A 14520-nucleotide genomic window follows, 5' to 3' on the forward strand; every position below is an offset into this window, starting at 1 on the left:
TGTGGGCAGATCAGGAGAGAGCATCGCAGCCGAGTGTCAGAATCATCATGAATCATCCACGTGAGAAGCTCCACGAGCTACTTTTGTTAACTATGTTGGCATCTACCAAACCCCTGGGAAAGACTGAAGGCGAGAGGAGAAGGGGACGACAGAGGATGAGATGGATGGAGGAAGGACATCGCCGACTCAATGGACGTTGAGTTTGCGTAAGCTCCGGGAGTTGGTGATGGACAGGGAAGCGTGGCGTGCTGCAGTCCTTTGGGTCGCAGAGTCGGACCCGACTGAGTGACTGAACTGAACCAAGCCCCGGGCGGGAGGCAGCAATCCTGGAAACTTGATTCCACCCACCTCCTACGTCCGCACTCCTCGGCCCCGCCCCGCTGAGCGCCCAGCGACCGTCCCCAGAGGGCGCTGCCGCCCCGCCGCCGGGGCCCGGGCCCGGGGCGCGCCCCCGCCGGCTGCCCCGCGCGTGCGCGCCGCCCAGGTGAGGAGGCGGCGGCCTGCGCCCCGGCGGGGGCGGCTCCTCGGCTGGCGGGGCGGGGAGGAGGGGAGGCCGGGAGGCGGGGACAGGACGGGGCGGGGCGGGGCGGGCCGGTCGCGGGGCGGGGGCCAGACCAAGGCCAGAGGCGGGACCAGCCGCCGCCGTCTCCGTCTCGTTGTCCCGTCCCCCCACAGCGCCGGGCTGCCGCCGCGGGAGAAGCGGAAACTGCCGGGTGTGCCGCGCCGGCCCAGAGCGCGCCGAGGAGCCGCGGGGCGGCCTCCGTCCGGTCCAGATCCCTCCGAGTGGCCACGGAGCCCTCTGCCCCGCGCCCCGCCCCGACCCCGCCCGAGCTCGCCGCACGCCCCGGGGACCGGCCCCCCGCGCCGTCCGAGCGCGCCCACCTGAGTCCGTCCGCGCCCACCTGAGCCCGTGCGCCGGCGCCATGGCGGAGCAGGAGAGCCTGGAGTTCGGGAAGGCGGACTTCGTGCTGATGGACACCGTCTCCATGCCCGAGTTCATGGCCAACCTCCGGCTCAGGTGAGGGCGGCGGAGCGGCCGTTCGCAGTGCCGCGAGCCTGCGTCTTTCCGAGAGGGGGCGCACTTGACGTGTGGCCGGATTCGGGGTGCGGCGGGGGGTGTCCGGGGTCCGCTAAGCTCGCTGGTTGCATACCGGGGTGCGGTCGCATCCGAGTGGAAGGGACGTGCCGAGCTCCGGGGCTGCGCGTTCCAGAGTAAGGGGTGTCCTTGGGTGCCGTCCGGACGGAAGGGTGGGTATCGGGGGTGTGCCGAGCTGGAGGTTGCGCTTGGGGCCGGGCAGGCTAGTGCACTGCCCCCAGGTAAATGCTGTGGGCGGGCCGGGTGACCTAATGGAAACAAAAGTAAAGGGAAATAAAAACTTTCGGGAGAGTCCTGGCGGCCTCAAGCCCCTGGGAAGACTGGAGGGTTGTTTTGCAGAGAGACTGGGGGTCTCATCGTGGTTTCACACTTGGTTCTTTTTCGCTTTCGTCTTTTCCTTTATTTATTTATCTTTTCCTGGCGTGGTTCCATCACGTCATTCAGGATGCTATGGAGTGATCCCTGAGCCGTCTGTTCCGGGACACTGGCTATTTTTTAGTTACTCTCTAAAAACGTAATTAGACACGTTTCCAGACATCGAAGAGACTGCTCTGCTTGCCAGTGCCAAGATAAACTGTCTGAATTTGACAAGGCATTCATGGTTTCAGTGTTTTTTTTTTTTTTTTTTTTCCCCTCAAGGAGTTGTGGATGGAGCCCTTGTGTTACTAACATCCTTGAGAATGTAGTCACAACTCAACGCCCCGGAATGGGCTTCCAGGGCGAATTTGTTTTAGAAAGGCTTTTACGTGTGATTATTACACTCCTGAGAGAGTAATATATGTAAGCAGAGCTTTAAAGTAGTTTGACTTAAAAAAAATTACAGTAAATGGAGTTTAAAAACTGAGTTTTTAGGGGGAAGAGTGTGTGTGTTTGTGTTTCCTGAAAGTCCTGATCCCATTTCTTGTACGATTTGAATATCACTCCATGCTGTGCTGTGCTAAGTTTGTGAAAATCTTAATCTAGGTTAGGATGCTTAACTAATCCCACTTCTCAGTATAAATTCCGGTGTTAACTTGAATTTTTAAAACTTTTTTAATCTTCAAAATTGCAATCCCCATAGTCATCATCTGCTCTTAGCCAGGCTTCATTATGTACCATAGTAAGGAGCAGGGAGGCAAACTGGTGTTCACCCACCACTGCAAAGGACTTTGAGCCAGTCTGCATGTCTGAGTTTCCTAATTTGTGAAATAATAATCTCCAAGACTCTTCTGTATTACTTTTTTTTGTTGTTTTTGCTTTCACATATCATTGGTTGCAAAGCCTTGTTAGACTTGACTGTTAAGAAAGAGTGTAATGTGAGCATAACTTAGCTCAGAAGAGAACTTAGAACTTTGCAATCTAATTCTGTATTATGCAGGATACTCTAGGACAGAGGTCCCCAAACTCTGGGATGTAATAATGCCTGATGATCTGACATGGAGCTGATGTGCTAATAATAAAAATAAAGTGCACAATAAATGTCATGCACTTAAATCATCCTGAAACTACCATCCCTACCACCAACACCCGCTCCCCCCCGCCCCTGCCCAAGGGAAAATGGTCTTCCACGAAACCCGTTCCTGGTGCCAAGAAGATTGAGGAACACTGCTCCAGGATGTAAGATGGCAGGGTCCAAAGAATTATCAGGTGTGTCCTTACCTCTCAACAGTGTGGCATATTAATAAAGATGGGCAAAATGAAAATTTCTATTCATTTAAATAATAGGTCAAGAAAACAAAGCTTTAACAACGAGTTAAAGCTTTGTAGAGCTGAGATCTTTGCCAAGTAATTGGACAACCTAATTGTTCTGGGAGTTCAGCAGAGGGAGAGATGCCTTAGGCTGGCTCAGAAACACCTTCTAGAGGAGGAGAGGAGGGGTTGAGAGGAGTTGCAGAGGATGTGTAAGATCTGTGTAGGTGGAGAACATTCCAGATGGATAAAGTGGCCAGCAGAGGAGTGAGGTTTAAAAGCTGATTCTGTTTGGGTGATGGGGCTTCCCTTGTGGCTCAGCAGTAAAGAATCTGCCTGACAATGCAGGAGATGTGGGTTCGATTCCTGAGTCAGGAAGATCCCCTGCAGAAGGAAATGGCAGCCTACTCCAGTATTCTTGCCTGGAGAATTCCATGGACAGAGGAGCCTGGCGGGCTGCAGTCCATGGGGTCGCAAAGAGCTGGACATGAATGAGCGACTGAGCATGCACACGCTTGCTCTTTGGATGATAGTGAATTGAGCTGTCTGGAGCAAAGGAGTACGTGTTGGGGAGTTGTGGGCGGAATCAGCTCTCATTAGCATGACCTAGGCTAATGCCTAGGTTTCTAGGTCTACCTTTATTCTCAGTCACGGGATCAGTCAACATTCAGATGTTATGTGTTTCTCACTTGTGTGTGTACTCGACCACTCTGAGAATTGGCTGCATTTCTCAGCGCACAGGTTCAGTGATTGTTGATGATTTGCTTATAAGTTGGGAGGACTGGTTCCCAGGAGTTGTTAAAGGGTAGCCAAACCCTTGCCTCCTCCCCAGCTGTAAATCCTGATGATCCAGGTGGAAAGCAGGCCTCCTTCTGATGGAATTTCCCACCACCCCAATGTCCCTCCAGGCTATTCTAGTGTTTAGCGGCGTGAACTCCCGGGCTTATCCTCTTGTGACCTTTGGATGTCTGTTTCCCTCTGAAGAATGTGACCGGAAACCCACTGTAGATCCAGGTGCTGTCATGTCATGTTTTCATCTCCCCAAAATACAGGTGGTTGGTTCCTTCTTGCTGTTTAGTTGCTAGTCATGCCTGACTCTTTTGCAACCCCATGGACTGTAGCCCCCCAGGCTCCTCTGTCCATGGGATTTCCAGGCAAGAATACTGGAGTGGGTTGCCATTTCCTTCTCCAGGGGATTTTCCCAAATCAGGGATCGAAGCCGAGTCGCCTGCATTGCAGATGGAGTCTTTGCCACTGGGCCACCAGGGAAGCCTAGTTGGTCCATACTAAGTGTATATTTATGGTTGTATAGAGGTGAAATTTGAGTGTATTTCATCTCTCAATGGATATGTGTGCACACGCTCCATCATTCCTGCCTTGCGCAGGCTGCAGCTTTTCCTCTTCTGTTTGGAATGTCCTGTCCTTTGCTGTCTGTCTGGCTTTTTTCAAGGCCCTTTTGCTTCATTTATAGCCTGTGATGTGCATTTAGACACTTACAGCTACAGTTGTATCAGGGGTCTGTGTCATCCAAACTGAGTTTTAATTTTTCTGACAGTAGCACCCATTGTGACAACATTTTTTTTGAAGATTTTGTGACATTGTCCATTTAGAATTATCTTATTTTGATACTAGTCCAGCTTTCTTTTTCTTCTTGGGTAAATCCTCAATTTTAGACATCTATACAATTGATGTCACTTTCCCCTGACTATTATCATTTAAAAAAATCAGTGTAGGCATGTGTCTGTGCATGTGGGTCTGGAGGAGGCAAGCCTCAAAAGGTGATGTGGATTAGCGTGTGTTAGTGTATCTGAGAAGGGGTTTCAGTTTGTGTTTTTTTGCCCTCATACCCAAAACTACTATTATCTTGAGGGTTGTCTTCTCTCCCGCCTACAAGTCTCTGGCTAGGGGAGGTTTGTTCTGCTTATTTGCTTTTCCTTTTTTAATGTATTTTTGCCTTGCTGGGTCTTTGCTGCTGCACGTGAGCTTTTCTCTAGTTGAGGCAAGCGGGGGCTACTCTGGAGCTGCAGTGCTCGGGTTTCTCGTGGCGGTGGCTTCTCTTGTTGCGGAACACAGGCTCTAGGGTGTGCAGGATTCAGTAGTTGCAGCACCAGGGCTCAGTACTTGTGGCTCGTGGGCTCTAGAGCACAGACTCAGCAGTTGCAGCGCACAGGCTTAGTTGCTCCACAGCACATGGGATCTTCCTGGACCAGGGATCAAACTGGTGTCCCCCTGCACTGCAAGGTGGATTCTTAACCATTGGACCACCTGGGAAGCCCTGCTTCTTCTTTGAGTGGAGGCAGAGGTGTTGGTGGCTTTGGTGGTGGTGGTAGCCTCCTTATTGCACTTCCAGGGTCCTGTCAAGGAGCAAGGATGCCTGCACAAGCGCCTCCCGCCTTCATGGTCAGGCCTGGTTCCTGCCAACCCACCGCGTGGCCACTTGAAGCTGCATCCACGGCATCCCCACCATGTTCTTTCTGCTTTCTTCATAGCTGCTTCCTCTCTGGAGCCTTCAGTTCCTTTTCTTCCACGCCACATAGAGCAATGGGGCCTCACCATGCTCTCACTCACCCCTTAGCCATCCACAAGCAAGGAGCAATGTGGATGGCCATTCCCGGGGACTTTTGAGATGTCCTTTTCATATTGCAGGAAACCCACTTTAGGCTTCCAGCGTCTAACTTTGTGGTGATTCCTGTTTTGAGAATAAGGCATCTGCCCAGCCTGATGTCTTGGCTCTTTAGAAATTTAACATGTCCTCTCTTCTTACTGGTTTTTCTCTTCCATGAAAGCAGTGATTTGAAGCCCTGTGTTTACCAAAGCTCCAGGCAACTTCTCACCTTTAGTATAACACAGGGTCTTTCATGTCTTTACTCAGACCAGACTTGCCGCCTCTTTTGTGCTGTTGGCAATGCAGCGGGGTCAGGCTTTGTTGTTTTGAGGGGGCCGGGGAGGCTGTCCTGTGTGTTGTCACTTGTTTAGCAGCATCTCTGGCCTCTACCTGGGCTTCCTAGGTGGTGCATTGATAAAGAATCTGCCTGCCAGTGCAGGAGCTGCAGAAGACACAAGTTCAATTGCTGGGCTGGGGAGATCCCCCGGAGTAGGAAACAGCAGCCAACTCCAGTATTCTTACCTGGAAAATGCCATGGTAGGAGGAGCCTGGTGGGTGAGAGTCCATGGGGTCGCCCCTGGGGCTCCCCCAACCCTTGTGACAGGAGCACTGTTCCCTTCCAGATGACAACCGAGCATGTTTCCAGATGTTGCCAAGTATCCCCTCGGGGAGGGGGCAAAATTGGCCCCAGCTGAGAACCACTGACCTGGGCTGTTCTCAGTCCCTGGGGTGTCCTCCGCCTACTCCCTGCCCTCATTCCCTGCCTGTCACACTCTTAGTGGTTCTGCAAGACCAGTTCTGAGAAGTCTTTCCCAGTCCTCCGAGGCACAGGTTAACCGCACCCTCACCTGTGCACCCAGGATACATGGGCGCTTGACCGTAACTGTTAAGATTTATCACGTTCTGTTGTTTTCTCTGCGTGCCTTCATTCTCACCAAATTGTGAGATTCCCCAAAGCCCCAGAGCCTGTCCAGAGGTGGATCTAAGTTGTGTGGTCCTTTGAAATTCAGCTGGGCTAAGGGGACCATCTCTAAGGAAAAAAGTATACATTATGAATGTCACATTAGATACAGGGCTTTGGAAGGGGCAACCACAGGTGAGTAAGGGGCAAGCACAGGTGAGTGGCTGTGAAACAAACTCACCTCTAGTCCTTCTGCACTTTCTGTCATGCTCTAGGATTGAGCATCTATGCCCTCAATACATTTTAAAATGAGTGAACTGGGAATTCCCTGGTTAGAGTTAGGACTGCACACTTTCACTGATGAGAGATCCTGGGTTTGATCTCCGGTCCGGGAACTAAGATTCCACAAGTCATGCAGCGTGGCCATAAAAGAAAAAATAAAAGGAAAAAAAATGAGTGAATTAAGCCGTCAAATGTTGGCTGAAGCCCGTGGAATTCTTAAGTAAAAAAAAAAAAAAAGCATACAGTCATCTCAAGATATTGTACAACCTCAGTGTGTGGGAGAGGAGCTGAAGCAGTGAGTTTTAGAATTAGTAGAAAGGCAATGAAGAGGTGATCACTATTTCTCTCTCTCTTACTTGCCACATAGCCTCTATGCCCTTTCTGTGGCTATTTGACCACACAGAAAATTAGATAAGACAGACGGCCCCTCTTGCTTACTGGGGCAAAACCTCAGGGACCCTGGTGGGCCCCAAGCACGGGTCAACCTGTGATTGGTTCAGAGCTCTCCTGCAGAGTAGCTGTAGTTAGAGTCACAGGAGAGGTGAATGGCACACTAAATCTTTTTGGCTTGCATGTGAAATTCTTTGGCAGCCACTTTTAGAGGCCTTCGGAAAAGGACAGTTTGCTCCGGGCCTGTTTTGCACATTGGCTTCGTATTGGGACAAAAAAATGAGAATTTGGGTTTCGGAGCTGCCATTTGGAGTGAATCACCCTGCCGTCTTGTTTCCTTTCCTGCTCTGTGACAGATTTCCAAGACTATTTTTATTCGGGGTCATTGGTTGACCCTGGAGACTTCTGCTGAATTTAGCTCCCAAACAGAGCCAGATGTGGGTGGGATCGAGCCCTCAGAAGCTGCTACTGGTGCGTTTCATCGCAGGTCCCGAGGATTTAACATCTTTTTTAAAGAGATTGGCTCTTTGCTTAACTTGGAGATGAAAATGGGGAAGCTGGTGGAGATAGAGGTATGTTTGCTTAGTGACTCATGGCTAAGTTGTCAGCGCTGTGAGTTATCCTGATGTGGAGAGCTGTTTGCTGACATTTTCACCTGAGTCTGAGCCAGCTCAGCAAAAAGGACTGGGTCTCATGGACCGACCTCATCTTATGATAACTCTCTGGCCTCCATCACTGTGTTGCTTCTGGAACTGGATTGGGTCATGTGTCATTGCCCAGCCATGGTCAAGCCCATCTAGGTGGGATCTGCTGTCCACAGTGGCTCCATCCCCACTGGGGATGTAACTTGGTGATGAACCTCACTGATGTGGCCTAACAGAAAGTCCATTAGATTCACAGAGGGGTTCAGAGGGTAGCGGCAGTTTTAAATACACATTGCAAATCTCTCTCTCTTTGTCTACTCAGTTCCTTGGCTGAGATGATAGTTTTACTTCCTGTGGGATGCAGGCTCCCTTTGGTTCAACTGCTATGTAATTACTGGGCAGATCTCTTAATAGGTGGTGTTTCCCAAACTTTAGTTTTGGGCATTTATGGGAAGAAGAAATGGAGTGCATGTTGGAGGGCAGTGGAAAGAGGCTTTGAGACCTGATGGACCTGTTCAAATCCCCGCTTCACTTTCCCTCTTCTTAGCATCATGCCTTAGGGTAAGTTAACTTCCCTCAGTTAACTCATATATGTTAACCTCAAGTTCCTTCCTTAGGGTTATTGAGGTGAAATCACGTGATGTGTAAAAGGTGCCTATATGGTTCTTGGTTCATAATTCCCTCTCAACTAACATTAACTCCATTTTCTGAATCCTGCCCTGACTCTGTAACTACAGAAGAGCTAGTTGTTCTTACCTCTTCTTTCCTCACAAAGACAAAATCATTTGGCTTTATTTGGGGGGCAAGAATGAAAGCTGTTCTGGAAGAGGTTGGGGTTACCTAGTGGAGAGAGCAAAAGCACTGGAGACAAATAGATCTGGGACTCCACTGTCTCCGTCCGTTACTGCTACGCACATGGCCTTGGACAAGTTGCTTAACCTGCCTGAGCCTCAATTTCTTCATCTGTAAAGATGAAGGGTTATCATGAAGATTAAGCTCTACCACCTGTCAGACACCCCAGCATATTATCAGGAGATGCTCAGCAGATGGTCCTCTGCCTCTCCTCTGCATCCCCTCTCAATGCAGCCCTGGGGACCAAGTGCCCATGCTGGTTCCCAACTCTCCAGAACTATCACACACATGACCTTGTTCCCTTCAGGGTTACCACTATTTAGTTCCTGGAAACTGTTTTAAGCTCTTTGAGAAAGGAGATCAGCTGTTCATATTATTCATAAATGTTCCAAAATATTTTATTCTTCGTGTTTACTGTTCCCTGCTGAATGTTGGTGACATTGGGAAGTCCCCAAGCACTGTAGCTGGGTGATGAACTTTTAAATATAGTCTTTTCTTTTTTTTTTTAATCTCTAACTTATTTCCTTATTTAACTAGAGACTTTATGTACTTTTAGTATAATCACCTGGCTTTAGAGCTGACAACTACTTGAATTCTTGCTGTGTGTTTATCACTTTGTTGGGCACTTCCGTGGGGGCTACTTTAAAAAAAAAATTGTTCTTTGCAGGGATAGCGTAATTGGGAGTAAAAGATACCTTTATACATAGATCAGCATCAAGTAGAAAATGATTGAGCCAAAATGAATATGACAGATAGTTGTTCTAAGGGCTTCCTAGAGAGAAGGAACCAGTGAACCAGAATTTTTTAAAAACAACTGATGACAGTATAATCAAGAGTTGTTTATATGCTCTGTACTGGAGTTCTCAGGGAATTCAGAAAAAGAAAAAAAATGGGGTTGGGAATAGGTTGTGCTCTGTGGAACAGGTAGAATGTGAGCAGACCCTTGTTGGAAGAAGGGTCTCATCAAGAAGCACCCCCTTTCACCTGGGCCCCCACATCCTTGCCCCCCTCACTGCCTCCCTGCACTCTCAGCACCAGCGCACTGGGCAGCTTCCACTGCTCAAAAATATCTCCTCCCCCGACCATGATGGACACTCCTGTTCTATGCGGCCCAAAATTCTCCCAACTAAAGACTGCGTCAGGCTAAGAATCTTCTTCCAATTTCATTCCTTTTTACAGCTGAGTAATATTCCACTGGGTTTCCCAGGTAGCTCAGTGATAAAGAATTTGCCTGCCAGTGCAGGAGACAAAAGAGATGCATGTTTGATCCCTGGGTTGGAAAGATCTCCTGGAGGAGGAAATGGCAACCCACCCCAGTGTTCTTGCCTGGAAAATTCCATGGACAGAGGAGCCTGGTAGGCTGAGGCCACAAAGGGTCAGACATGACTGAGTGAACACATACACACAGTCTTTGAGCCTAGAAGAGGAAATGGAAAAAAAAATTTTTTTTCTTTATTTTATGCCTAATGACAGAGCTTCTAGGACTCGGCACCCAGACTGTGTGGTAAAGACTCTTGTTATTCCGTTGTGGGTTAGAGCCTGTGACTCTTGTCATAGCTTTCAACATTTAATGCTGAAATAGAATGGCCCACTTTTGGAAGGGAGGCCATTTCCAGGGACAGGGTTCTGATAAATGACTTTAATCTATGGAAAAGGAATGTGAGAGCCTCCCCTGGTTCCTTTTTGATACTTTGCCACCTTCCCATCTCCTCCTTGTCTCAGCTGCACCCTGAGGATGTCCCAGTTTCTGATCTGGACAGAGCTGCTCATTGAGGAGTAGTTTAAGTCTCAGTGAGACCATCTTTGTTCCCCCTGTTTCTGCTCATAGGTGCACAGTGTAGAAGTGGATTTCACCTTAGTGAAACTAAAGCTTTAATTCTAGTAAAGCTATTTTGCTTTAATAAAACAAATTTTTACTGCTGAGCATGTGAAGTATGCAACAGTGTTAGTCAGTAGCTCAGTCGTGCCTGCCTGACTTGTTTCGATCCCATGGACTGCAGCTCACCAGGCTCCTCTGTTCATGGAGTTCTGCAGGCAAGAATACTGGAGTGGAGAGGCATTCCCTACTCCAAGGGGTCTTCCTGACCCAGGGATTGAACCCAGGTCTCCCGCATTGTGGGCGGATTCTTTACAGCCTGAACCATCAGGGAAGCCTACAGCTGAGCATAGCTTTCTCCAATTCAAGTTTCTGTTAAAACAAAAACAACAACAAAAACAAGCAAACTTCTGGAATAGATGGAAAAGTGCATCAGGAAACAAACCCAACTTGGCTTTCATTCCTCCTCTCCGTTTATCTCCCACAGTCATATTACTAAGACTTGGGGGTGGGGCAGGGAATAACCACTTATATACACCCGCATCCCTTAAGGGCTAAAAGCCAGTGAATTAGTCCCCAAAAATGGCTTCATCTAAAACAATGAAGCAAACACCAAGAGACACTCAGACAGTTTCTCCCCCTCTGCCCACAAAGTCGGCTTTGAGTAAGTTGTACAATAGAGGATCATCCGTAGCGGGGTCAGGGCGATCCCAAAGGAATCTCAAACTGCTTCTTTGTGTTCGATATAAAGTCGAGAAAAATGTCATAGTCAATTAAAAGAAAAAAAAGGCAATCTCCATTAAAAAAAAAAAAAAAGCAACTTACATTTATTTTGGATCACCCTAAACTGAGTTTTGTTTCATTTGGGCTTTTATGGACATCTCTGTCATTTAAAATTTATTGTAAGAATAGTCTTTTGATCATGAGGTTGAGTTAAGCCTGTATCTGCCATCTTATGTTACTTGTAATTAAGAAGAAAACTTTTTTTAAAAAAATCCTCAAAATTACAAATCTCTAGAGCAGTTTAAATGTAAGTACGACTATGAGGAGTTTTTTTAAATTGTGTTCAACCTGTGCTGTCAATTCAAATTTGTGTCCTATCTCTAGCCTCTTAGTCCTGAGGGTAACTTTATGTTCTTTGTCTCTGAAGGCTTACTCCCAGGCATTAAGAACAAGATGTTTTCACTTCTATCAGTGAATGAATAAATGCATGCATAATATCTTCACATCTTTGATTCCTGCCTGAACTATATATTTTCCATATTTTATGTATTGCGTTTTGTATATTTAAAAATCTGATTTTTCTGTTGTAATTCCTGTCTTTGAGAAGGTAGAAAAATAAAAACTACCTTTACTCTTGGGGAAGAAAAAAAGGCACCAAAATATGTTTGGGGTCCTTGTGAAATGATAGAGATTTTTTTTTCCCTCTTTTCTAAGGCTTGTAGAACTTAGACACGTGGAGCTTGTCGTCGGATAACAAGGGGGAAACCTGCTTGAGTGCAATCTGGTGTTAGCAAGTTGATTACATTTTGACCAGCATCAAGATGCCTTTATATAACTTTGTATCATTTGTTTAACGTCACTGAAGGGACATGGTTTTATAAAGCAAGTCCAGTGACACAGATCACATAGATTGGTGCTCTTTCGGTCTGCGTTCCCTAGTGTCCTCGGCCATGGGGCTGCCTGAGAACTCGCCGTAGTAAGGATGGAGTAGGGTTTCAGCCTGCCCCGCCCTTCAAACAGAGCAGCTCTGTATTTACGTATTGGGGTTTCCAGGGATTTTTCTTTTTAAAATGTTTATTTATTTTACTGTATCAGGTCTTTGTTGCTCCGCAGCATGTGGGATCTTTGTTCCCTGGCCAGGGATCGAACTCAAGTCCCCTGCATTGGAAAGTGGATTCCTAACCACTGGATTCCTCATCCAGGGAAGTCCCAGGAATTTTTTTTTTTCCTTGATGAGCTAATTTATTTTTATTTTTTCATTGAAGTATAGTTGATTTACAATATTATGGTAGTTTCCAGCAGACAACAAAGCCGTTCAATATTCCTATAGATTATACTCCATTTAAAATTATTACAAAATAATGTCTATATTTCCCTGTGCTGTACAATATATCCTTGTTGTTTATTTATTTTATAGATTGATATCTCTTATTTCCTTCCCCTATCATGCCCTTCCCTTTTCCCCTCTTCCCAGTGGGATCACATAGTTTGTTTTGTATGTGACCAAGGAATTTTTTGTTTGAGGAGAAATGCTATCATATTGAAAAGCCAGTTTGAAAACCACTGTTCTAAGTGGTTGTTTTCCAGATGGTGTTTACCTTCCAAACACATACACACACACGTACACAAAATTAGAAATATTTCCACCAAAATGACTTAAAAAGTGGCATTGCAGTATGAGATGGACAAAGGAAATATTTCGGTTATCCAAACTTAAATATGGCTATACTATTATACAGTATGACAAAAACAATTTACTCTGGTTCTCTGGGCCTCTACTGTCTGGTTTTAAAATGGGAATGATCCCTATATTACAAGGTTATTTCATAAAATGCAGTCATAAGTGGCTTATTTATTGTTCTAAACATATCAAGGGTACTCAAGTCTAATGGTCTCTCATTTTTTTTTTTTCCCTTAAACAAATGTAAGAATGTAAGTTCTTTCCTAAAGGACTTAGATCCTGATGATTATAGTTATGAATAATTGTTTTCACACCTCTGGGGTTTATTGAGGTATGTGTGATGTTTTGTTCCTCACCAAATGGATCTGAGTCATTTAACATGCTAGATATACAGTTAAGTTTCTGTAGCTTCTCCTAGTGTGCCTTCCCTGTGAATTCTCTGTCCTCTCTTAATCCACAAATCTGATCCACCCTGGGACTAGCTCATGGAAGGGAAAAGAAGGAAGTTAACTAAATTCTAATCAAGAGTGAGGGGCGGTCTTGGGTGTTTCAGTTGTGGAGCACAAGTTTTGAGATGTCTGTGTATCTTCTCTGCTCAGATTTTTTTTTTTAATTGCTTTGATGTTTGACATCAAGACTGAGTTCTGAGTCGTAGGCAAGGTGCTACTCCAAGACTTACTCCCGTCCTTGGTATTTGTGTGTGGTTGAACAAACCAGCTCATGCTGCATGGGTTTTTCCACACTGCACTTTATGATTGCTTGTTGATTTGCAGTAGGCAGTAGCTACTGGCAGAATCTGTTATCATTTGAATCTCTGCCTCCTGGGTTCCTGGTTTATCTGAAAGCTTTACTGAAAAGAAACCTGTTCTTTAACTTCATTTATCCTGGCTTGGTAATTCTCCAGGTCAGCTTTGTTTCAGAATTTCCTAGCTCTTAAAATATCCAGATTCCCAAGACTCTACCTCCTGGAGACATGGATTTTTTCGGCTTCATTAATACCCAGGTTGATTCTCAAGTGCAGCCGGGTTATGGACTGCAATCTTAGGCTACCGGTTTTGCATCCACAGTTGTGTTCTGTTGACGTTATGTGGGCTGTGAACCGACTGGTATGTTAACAAATGTATCAAAACTTTTCCAAATAATCAGTGTTCTTAGCTCCGTTGTGATTACTAAATCAATTTAATTATTTGATAGTCCTGTTGTGCTCTTCATCTGTACACTTTCTTTCACTCTTAGGTTTGTGATTGTGTACTTTTAGCATACTATGTTATTTCTTTCTGTCACCAGATTCGCCATCCCCCCAAAAAATATAATCACACCATCCTTGTTAATACCTTGATATATGTCCTTATATTGTTTATGCAAATATAAATGCACATATGTTAAAATTTGGTATCTTCCTGTTTAAACAAGATAAACCTTTGTCAACAGTTTTCTCATATAGTGTCTTCAGCATTTTTCCATATCCTTAGCTTGTTACTGAAGATATGACGGGTTTTCCCTCATGGCCCAGTGTGTGGTGTGTGTGTACTTGGTCGTGTCTGACTCTTTGTGACCCCACGGGCTGTAGCCCACCAGCCTCCTCTGTCCATGGGGTTTTCCAGGCCAAGAGTACTGGAGCGGGTTGCCATTTCCTCCTCCAGGGGATCCTCCTGACTCAGGGATCAAACCCACATCGCCCACATTGCCCGTAGATTCTTTACCACTGAGCCACCTGGGTTACCAGCCGCAGAGACATACAACGCTGGTAAACAAAAGAAGAATTACAGGTAGTAATAAGCACTCTGAAGGAAAGGGCAGCCTTCCCTTCCAGGGGAAGCAGCCGTGGTGTGTGTTCATGCCGCAGAGAAGGCATTTCATGA

At 46.4% G+C, this 14520-nt stretch overlaps 1 protein-coding gene across 1 annotated transcript in view; it reads left to right on the forward strand.

Annotated features, from left to right (window-relative positions):
* Positions 1 to 923: 923 nt before the first annotated feature.
* Positions 924 to 14520, forward strand: part of MYO1D (myosin ID) — a 359813-nt gene continuing 346216 nt past the window's right edge. Inside the window, exon 1 of the mRNA XM_068978746.1 lies at positions 924 to 1018. Within this exon, the coding sequence (XP_068834847.1) occupies positions 924 to 1018 (95 nt within the window). The remainder of the gene's footprint in view (positions 1019 to 14520) is intronic.

The sequence above is a fragment of the Capricornis sumatraensis genome, chromosome 8 (genome assembly GCF_032405125.1).
Source record: "Capricornis sumatraensis isolate serow.1 chromosome 8, serow.2, whole genome shotgun sequence".
Taxonomy (NCBI): domain Eukaryota; kingdom Metazoa; phylum Chordata; class Mammalia; order Artiodactyla; family Bovidae; genus Capricornis; species Capricornis sumatraensis.